The 10,289-nt window shown below is 28.2% G+C and overlaps 1 protein-coding gene across 1 annotated transcript; it reads left to right on the plus strand.

Annotated features, from left to right (window-relative positions):
* Positions 1 to 971: 971 nt before the first annotated feature.
* On the plus strand, positions 972 to 3,860 carry LOC131949650 (neurogenic locus Notch protein-like). The gene is made up of 7 exons (XM_059311497.1): positions 972 to 1,095; positions 1,216 to 1,332; positions 1,752 to 1,845; positions 2,166 to 2,288; positions 2,603 to 2,860; positions 3,188 to 3,442; positions 3,677 to 3,860. Exons 4-7 carry the CDS (start codon positions 2,222 to 2,224, stop codon positions 3,775 to 3,777), a joined length of 681 nt encoding a protein of 226 aa, XP_059167480.1. The 5' UTR covers positions 972 to 1,095; positions 1,216 to 1,332; positions 1,752 to 1,845; positions 2,166 to 2,221; the 3' UTR covers positions 3,778 to 3,860.
* Positions 3,861 to 10,289: the final 6,429 nt, after the last annotated feature.

Consider the following 10,289-nt stretch of genomic DNA (forward strand, 5'->3'; position numbering starts at 1 on the left):
TAATAGGAGTTGATTGTGAAGAAATTATTGATGGCTGTGCTGATAAGCCCTGCCCATTAGGTTGTACAAATCTTTCAAACAATATAAATCAGGCTACTGGAGTATTTTATAACTGTGAAAATTGCCCTGTTGGTTTTAATCTTAGCATTACTAAAACCAAGTGTGAAGGTATGTTTTTTCCATATTTTAATTTTAAATATTTTTGGGTATGATGTAAACTCAGTGTGTTTACTACATGCATTTGAATAATCGATAGTGATATTTTAAGCAAATTAAATGTACACTATAGTATTAAATATGATAGGTACTTAGAGCTACACAGTGAAAATGTGGAATGCATTTCAATCTAGACAAAAGCAAACTATAACTCTTGAAATAAGAGTATTTCTATAATTTGTCTGCTTTCTTTTTTAAATTATTTTTAAAAAATTATAAATGTAAAAACATTTACTGAACAAAGTACAGTAGACACTATTTTTAAAAACAAGTTGTTAGCTATGTAAAACTAATAAATAAAGAATTATACATGTAATTTAAGCAACATTCCTTATGCACTGTATATTAAGACTATTATTAAATATATTGTATTAACAGACTTTGATGAATGTCAAACTTCACCATGTGATTCTCATGCTGACAGTGAAAATACTTATGGACGCTTTTTGTGTCACTGTCAGAGTGGTTACCAAACTGTAAACAACAATTGTGTAGGCAAGTAGTTTTTCTATTTCTAAAATCAAAATAGAATAAACAAAATATGAAGAAATTGTTAAAATTCATAAAGAATCCATACTACACATTTGTCATCTTAACATATAATATACCATTTATTAATATTTAGAGTAAATTACCTTTGTTATCATTTTTTAAAGAATTAAATATTACGATGTAATAATCTGGAATATTTTAAAATAAAGTATTTCACATTGTTTATTTTGTATATTATTCATTGTAAAAATATCTTAGACATAGATGAGTGTGCTGATAAACTAGATAACTGTGATCAGTTATGTACCAACACTCTAAGAAGTTTTAATTGTTCCTGTTATCCTGGTTTTAATAGCTCCAAAAATGCATGTATTAAAACAGAAACAGGTGAACATTATTTTTTAAAATTTATTTAAATCTTAACATTGATACTATTCATTTATGAGGATAGTAAACAAGAGACGAATAATCAAATATTTTAATCTTCACTTTATTTTTAATTTAAAGGTATAAATCAGTGTAAATCAGTCAACACAACATGCACATATCGCTGCAATAATGACACTCAAGGCTGTTTTTGTAAACGTGGATTTATTCTGAAAGAAGATGGCATTGATTGTATAGGTAATTCAGTATTAATAATAATATAATTAGAATAATGGTCGATATTGTTTTGCTTTTATTTTGAAACATATTCATTATAATGAACTTTATACATAACAAAATAATATTTATTTAATTGAGTACAGTTTTATACAATTTTAAAGAATTCATTTTGAAATAAGTATTTTGAGGTTACTAATATATATATATACTCAAACTTTTAAAAAAAAATTAAATTGCTTTAAAAATCTCTTAAAATAAAAAAAAAATTTATAAATAAAAAATATGTACTCATTAATTTACTAACAGATTTTTAAGATAATATTTTAATGTGTGCATCAGCAATAAAATTACTGTTAACTTTAGAAACTTTTAAAAGAGACATTACATTTTAATTTTAGTGTGCCATACCTTGTGACCCAACAATTTTATTTTTTCAGCTGTGGACCCTTGCGTCAATTTTTATCTTAACTGCACCTCAATGTTTCTGTCATACTGGCTTCACTCTTAGCACTAATAACTTTGATTGCATTGGTGAGCTAGTGCATTGTTTAAAATTGACATTTTTTCAACTATATTTTTAACAATTGGAGTTTAACATAATTAAATAATAAAATACAAGTAGGTTTTAGTAACCCTGTTTTATTAACATTAGTAAAACATTTCTGTTCCTCAACTTAAAACAATTTGAAATATTTCTATCAAAAACAACAAAAAGAATAATCATTTTATTGTTATTATGAAATTAACACATTATTTTAAGAATAAAATTAACTATAAACATTTTACTAGAAAATATCTAGCCATTCTGTAAAAATTAAAAATAAATCACTAATCAAATTTTTTTTTTTTAGATGTAAATGAATGCAAATCAGAAAATAACAAGTGTGATGGAAACTGTGTTAATACTATGGGCTCCTACAACTGCTCATGCCCTGTAGGCTATAAACTGCAAAATGATAAATTAAGCTGTCGAGGTAAAATAAGTTATTTTTAAAAGAGTAGTAATTTATGACTGCATTGTGTTTGCTCTCCTTACATGTACAATCATAATAATGCAGGTACATCACATTGTTTCCAGCATATGCTATTTAAGCGTGTGAATATTTTTTCTTAAACTGCTATAGTTTACAGTTCTATTTTTATTTTGCCACTCTTATTTGTTTTTAATATAATTTTTTGTTTCTGAAAATATTATATTTAAAGCAATAATATAGTTTAGTATAAGTTCTCATAATGCAAATGATGTTTTCCAAAAAACCATAATTTTTTAATGTTTATTTTCATCTAGCATGTGATGCTTATCATTGGGGAGATAACTGCGAAACTACATGTAACTGCAGCATACAAGGCACGTCAAGTAGTGATGCTGAAATTGGATGTCAATGTAAAACAGGCTGGGCTGGGACATGGTGTGAGATTGATCAAGATGAATGTTCTAGTGAAATTTTTCCTTGTCTGCCATTGTCTACATGTATTAACACACGTGGATCATTTGAATGTCAGTGTAAAGAAGGATACATTGACTTAACTAATCATACATGCACAGGTAATGTGAACATCCTTTTTATCTTTGTATTTCTTTTAAAGGCACATACACATCATTATTAATCACCAATTCTTGAACCTATTTTAATACACCAATTAAGTAAAATTATTAAAATATTTAACCATTTAATTATATTTTAATGAAAAATGCTTCTGAAAAAATTATTTTTGTTTTGTTTATTAAAGATAAAAAACATAAATTCTAAGCAATTTAAACACAAATAACTCCCTTGAAATGGTAATAATAATGACTTATTATTAAACTAATTATTCATTTAAGTGTACAGATAGAGTCATAGAAACCTACATTGTTACCATGTGTTTTCAGAATGTTATTATGGAACTAACAGATACAGTTGTAATCAAAATTGCACATGTAATGTAACAAAGGGTATTTGCTTTCCTGAGAATGGAACATGTGAGTGTCTAAAGGGATGGAATGACACAGGCTGTAATACTGATATAAATGAATGTAACTACCAAATCAATCCATGTCAGAACAATTCAAACTGTGTTAACACTTTGGGATCATATAGATGTGTCTGTGATAAAGGCTTCTTTAAATCAAACCATGGTTGCACTCGTAAGTATTTTACATTTTTATTTATTTTTCATTTATTATTTAATTTTTTATTTTGCCCAAATAATATATTAATATTAGAACCTATTATAAAAAAAGAAAAAAATTGACAGTTTTGAGCAAACATTAATTGACACAGCTAACTGAAAAGCCTTAAGACTTATTGTTTTGTAAATTAAAAATTGAAAATGAAAGTTTTAAAAATTAATTTTAATTATTTTACAATATTTGTTTTAGCTTGTAGTAAAATGAAATTTGGTCAAGACTGCAGTGAAAAGTGTAATTGTGTTCAGCTTCACACTGAGAAATGCAATAATATTGATGGATCCTGTACATGAAAGCCCGGCTGGACTGGAGTTCATTGTGAGACAGATATTAATGAATGTTTAAACACTTGCTACTGTCCAGATGCTGATGACCATTGTTTTAATATAAATGGATCAGCAGAATGTAGATGTGATGAAGGATTTGGAAAATTAATTGGCCCACTTTGCAAAGGTCAGATAAATTATTTTATCATTGATATTTATCTTATAAAAGTAAAGTTCCCTTTCAAACCTGATGGTCTACGGTGCAAGTGAAGTAGAGTTCACCTGTTTCTGTAGCCTCAATATATGTAGGGATAATGTGGTCAGTACTATACCTAGCCCCCTTGACTTACACTAATGTGAGTAAGGTACCCATCAGAGCTGGGTGGACAGGGACGGTGTACTGACTTGAACCCAGATTCAAACTCTAAACTTTTGGGTTAGCAGTCCAGCTCTCTACCGCTAGGCCACTCTGTCCAATACGTAAGTTAATATTCCTATTCATGTCGTAAATGATACTTTGCTCTAAAACTTAGCATCTCAATTTCACATTTTTTTTGCTCTCATTAAAATTGAATCTAAATGAGCTGCTTAAGTTACACTTCAAACATTTTACATTTACAGATATAGATGAGTGTCTTGATCCATCTTACCAATGTGACTACAAAACTACAACATGTAGCAATACAGAAGGATCATATGAATGTATTTGTAAACCTGGACATTTAACAAAAACAAATGACAAATTTGCTTGTACAGGTGACTTTTTAAATCAGCTGATAATTTTATTTTTGTACATTTTAGAAAGTAGATTGGCATAGGTGAATTCTAAAAGAATTAATCATCGTATTTTCCTGTTCGTGCTTAAGACATATGGGGTAGATAACCTAGAGTTCATCTGTTTCAGTGATCTCTTTACTTTCCCTAATTTGATTTAGGTACTCTTTAGAGCTGAGTGGATTCGGGGACATCCTACTGAGTTGAACCCAGATTCAAACTTGAGACTTTTGGGTTATTAGCCTAGCGATCTACCTCTAGACCAAGCTGTCCCATAGGGGAATCAATCAGAGACCCAACACTCAGTTTCTAGTGCTTGAGCCAATAGGCATTCCAGGGAATATAATGCTCTTATAATGTGACTAGACATGTGCAGACCATAAAATGCCACATGATGTCTAAATACATTTATTAACATCAAAATCACAAAGTTATTATGTAATCAACTGATTCAACTGCTGATGTTTCCATACAGTGAATTATGTTTCATTCCCATTGACTGTTCAACTTCAGTATCCCAATGAAAAAATAAACCCATTCTTGTTTATTTCCACTACGAGAGAATCAAGAGAATTATCAAGTAAAATTGCAGATAGTGTAAGTTTTATTTATTATAAAACATACATCTAGACTAGAAAGTTAAGAAGGGTTGCTTTTGTGCTTTATTTAGTCTAATTAAGATAAAATAATCATCTAGGATATTATTGTTTCAAATATCCATAATATTTCTTTGAAAGCTTTTGATATATATATATTGGTTAAATAATAGTTATCAGCGACAGAAGCAATTTTGTTGTAATTGTGTAGATCTTTGAAATGGAATTTAACCAACGTTAAATCACTTTTGGTTTTAAAACAGTTTAAAGGGATCTTGCAACATTTATTTCAGTTAACTAAATTTGGTAAAGAAAAACTTGGTCAAGCTATTTTGCCTTTCATTATAAAAAAACTGGTGTAAGTATTTTACAAATTTAATTTTGTGATGTAATTACTGTTACTTTATATCTTCATTAAAATAAAACCTTGAATTCATTTATAATGTTGATATACGCCAATACATTATAGTAAAGTAAAATATTATATTCTTAAAGACAACTTATACCTTAAACATTTTTTTTCATATAGAAATGGATCAGTTATTGCATATACAGAACTACAGGTTGATCAATTGTACAGTGACTCTAACTCAGACCCAGCGTCAACATTTGCTTTTGAGCTAAACAAAGCTGGAAATTTGACAATTGGTTCTGAAGTAGTTGAAGTACTAGATGTTTCTGTTTGTAACACTTCATGTAAGTCAATACAAGTTGTTATATTTTTTTTTCTCTGTCTAATACATTTCAATGAACTCAAGTGTATAAAAAATTTAAATACATTTCATTATGAAACAGTTAGACTTTAAACAGATATTCAGAATAATAAATGATATTGGTTTAGTGTCTGAGTATCAGACAAGTAAAATGAAATATTATTTAACACATTTTTTTAAACTTTGAGTTGATAATAAAAATATTCATAATTATTCAATCACTTTTAAAAAAAATAATATAACAAGAAATTTAGACAATGTGTAATAGAAATATACTTAAGTAAGATGGATGATTTTACAGTTGATTCACATTTACACATTTTTGTAAATAGTGAAAAAGTTACCAAGTTCATGTGAAGTGTACTCTGTGTTAAAGAACTGCTCATCTAGTACATCATACAAAGAGAACACAGTAGCATCATGTAAAATCATAGGTAATTCATTAAAAATAATGAAAAAAAATATGCAGAATTTATGGTGAATTTGCAAACTCATTTTATATAACACTGTTCTCTTTAAACTATAAATATATTTTTATTGTGCTTGTTTTACCATTTTATATATTTGAAATTGAATATATGACATTAGGAAAAGTAAAGGTGGCTGAGCCTAATCCTGACCACACTGTCCCTTCATATTCCAAGTTAATAGAAACATGTGAACTATATTTTATCTACCCCATTGACCCTCAGCTTTTGAAAGGGTAATATTACTTACAATGTCAATACAGGCTATAAGTAGCATGTAACTTTATAATTATGTTTGTCCTATAAATACTTATTTAAAATAATAAAATAAGATACACTATTTTAAGATGCTGAAAACAAAACTGCATTAATAATTGGACTGTCAGTTGGACTTAGCCTGTTTGTCATCATCACAATAGCTGTTGTGGTGTTTGTTATCTTGTACTATAGAAAAAGAAGACATAAACGTGTTAAGGAAGAATATATTGAAATTATTCCGTAAGTTTTTGTAATGAATGTGTCATAATGGTTTCATAGCACAAATTTAGTCAAGATAAGACATTTTGATGAATTATTTTAACTTAGTTAATATGTGGATCTTGGTAATTATGTAAATCACTAAAAGTTTATCTGCAATGATTGTGCAAAAATAATGTATGCCTTTAACTGTGTGATAATAATGCTGTGGTGAAATTATCCTTTTATAAAGTCTGTCATGGAAGCACATTCAAGATGCAGAGTTCTAATGTTTTCTTAAATCTTTTTCTAAGACAACTGATATCCCCATTACCAAATGACGCTGTGTACAAAACAACTGAGGACTATCACGCTTACAATAAACCATTTAAGGATTCAGAAATAACTAACAGTACATACAATGAAATACAGAATAATCAAAATAGTGTAATTGTTATGAATGCAGATTTAAACAACTCTCCATACAATGAAATCCCCATCAAAGAAGACAATGAAGTTGCCAACAAAGCGGTAGAGGCTAACAGTCTTTATAATGAAATAGCCACTAATCCAGAATATGATAAAATTCACAATCCATACCATCAACTAACTGAATCTGGAACTAATGACTTAGACATGGAACATGTAAGTAGTACAAAGTTTGGAAATATACATTTATTATGAATGACCACAATGATTGGTTCAGATGAAGTAGAAGTAGGGTTTTTTTTAAAATAAATTTTCATGCTTTTTAATCTTAAGCTCTACCTTGATGACATATTTTTAAATTTTTTTACCCACAGGTTTATGAAAAGATCCACAAGTGAACAGTTGAACTTAATCTATGCTTAACAACATAAGTAATCGTTAGTATGATATAATTAATTATAATAAACAATAGTTTTTTTGTACATCACTTTGCCTGTTTCATTCATATATTAAAATTTACATGGAGTTGTATACACCTATATGTCACCAGAACAAATAAAATCCTAGAATTTATGGAATACCTAGGCAATTTAGCAATCTCTGTTGTTGTAAGGCAAGGTGTGAATTATCTGTGTTCTATAATTTTTCTAGGCATTACATGAAATGCATATGCACTGTAAAGACTGAATTAGAAAGTTGCTCATATTAAACGTGAAACATCCAGATTGGAAAAGTCCAATAAACAATCACAACTGAAAATTTAACTTCAAATATTAACCCCTTAACCTTCTATTTTAAAACCAACATGGTCTTTATCCAAACGTTTAAGCACACAAAACTAGTGGAAGAAAAAAAGGATTCTTTGAAATACACATCTATTCATGTTTTTAATTATCAACAGTGGTTTCAGCTTAACCTTCATCGTTGCATGTTTCTTTCATTTGTATTGTTGGTACACTTTTTAATCAATGTTTTTATTTTTTTCTCTGTTTGTATACCTTGTTGTAAGATATCTTGTTTAGGTGAGATGTTATGAGACACACTTTACATACTCTAGCTTTGCAGGTAAAAGAGAGCTTCCTAATATGCACTTTGAAGCACAGATTGAAAATCCCTATTATTCATAACATTTAAGATGGATGAAATTCTTTGCTATAGTGGTCAGTTTCCTGATAATGCATCCAAATAGACAGCATAGCTTTATGTCTGGGTTTGCACTTTCAACCATAATAATATTCTAAAATCTGCCTAATTTGATTTAGGTATTCTATAGATTGTCTAGCAAATGTATGAAATTCAATGCATTTTTATTTGACAACTAATTTCCGACATTTTATACACTCTCTATGTATGAAGTGTCTTACAGTTTTAGTGATTAGTATCTTGGTCCTAAATTGTTGAGAAATGGAAATATTTCATTAGACTTGGTTTTAATTTAAGCAGTATTATAATAATTTACACAAGATGTTCAAATAGTATTGAATTTAAATGCTGGTCTAAAGTTACTTAAGTTTTCCACTTTTACTACCCATGTCCAAAAAGATGGCTTGATTTTATGCAGTGCCTTTCTACATTATTTAAATGAGTTAAATTGAGATAGTGACTCAATCTATGTAAAAAGCATATGGGACTAGCCCATCACTAATATGATAAAAGGATCGGTAACAAAAACTTATACCTGTCTCCTTTTTCTGGCTTTCACATGTTGAGTTGAGGGCCATCAGCCCTTCTACTACGTATGCTCGATTTTGTATTTAATTTATTTTATTTTTAATTTAATGTTATATTTTTTTTTACCATAGCTAGAAAGTAATTCATATTGTGTATCATTAATATGTTGAACCACTTTTTAAAAAAATCCTTATTATTTTTAAAGATATTTCTGTCAAAGTTTTAGTTCATGTGACAGTGAAATTTTGAATTATAATATACTAAATTCCCAGTGGAAAAGGCACAGACCCTCCAACTGGTTGCATTCTGTCATTGCTAGGCTATATTATTATAGCTAAAATGTATAGAAATATATTTTTAACCGATGACTATTAAATTGAAAGACAACTCACATAATAAAATTTGTTCTTAAAGTTAAGCATAAGACTGGTTATTTTTTTCATTTTTTTATTACAATATAATCAGTATAATCAATATTTAAAAAATTAAAATACACAGAGAAATATAAATTAAATTTATTTTATTCATGTTAAATTTTTTAATTACATAAGATTTAATGCTTAAAACTTCCTTCCCCTTCTTCTTATCTTAAATTTAGTGTTGGAAGGGTGCCCTCCAACACAATTAAGTAATAAGAGTCAACTTCGTATGTGCCATATAGTATAGTGAACAGAGATGTAATTATATGCAAATAAATATATTCTACCATTCTTAATAGCTTTGTTACTGCTTGATCAAAATGTCATCCTTTCTATTATGTACTTAAATAATTTTGGAACATTATGTTTTCCTATACTATTGCTTCAAATACAGATCAGAAAAATCATAATTTTCCTGTTTTGCAAAAGAAAACACTAATGCAATTAATCTTGCAAATGCAATAATAGCAGCAATATAAGAACCAATGTATACATCATGCTGTTTCCAATGAAATAGTGAAATGTATAGAATACATACAAGTAGTATGCTATCCCTAGGTCAAAGCTGAGCCCACAGATGAGTCATTGAGAAAAAAAAAAAGAACTGTGGGTAGTGTTACAGCCAAAGCAGATAAAATATTTGTTATTTCATTTTAACAAAAGTTGATAGTATATATAAATAGTGAATGTAATGGAATTCCAAGCAATAGAAAACATGCTAATTGTTCAAGTTCTAAAACAGTTCACAACAAGACTGGTTTTATCAAATATTTTATCAGGCACATTAAAGAATGACTAACTTTAAAGATGTATTTGTTTTATCTGTTAAATATCTATTTGCTTGTAAGTTTTGTTGAATATTTGTTGTTTAAATTTTAATGGTTAGAGAAAGCAATTTATTTATTATTCTCAAGAAGTAAATAATTTGAAATGGTTTTTAAATTGTATAAGCTAAGTTAACATTAAACTGCTAATTTTTTTTCAGAATAACTCATTATCGTTCTAACGATTGTG

Source organism: Physella acuta, unplaced genomic scaffold, assembly GCF_028476545.2.
Source record: "Physella acuta isolate Inbredline_101_S28 unplaced genomic scaffold, ASM2847654v3 ptg000708l, whole genome shotgun sequence".
Lineage (NCBI taxonomy): Eukaryota > Metazoa > Mollusca > Gastropoda > Physidae > Physella > Physella acuta.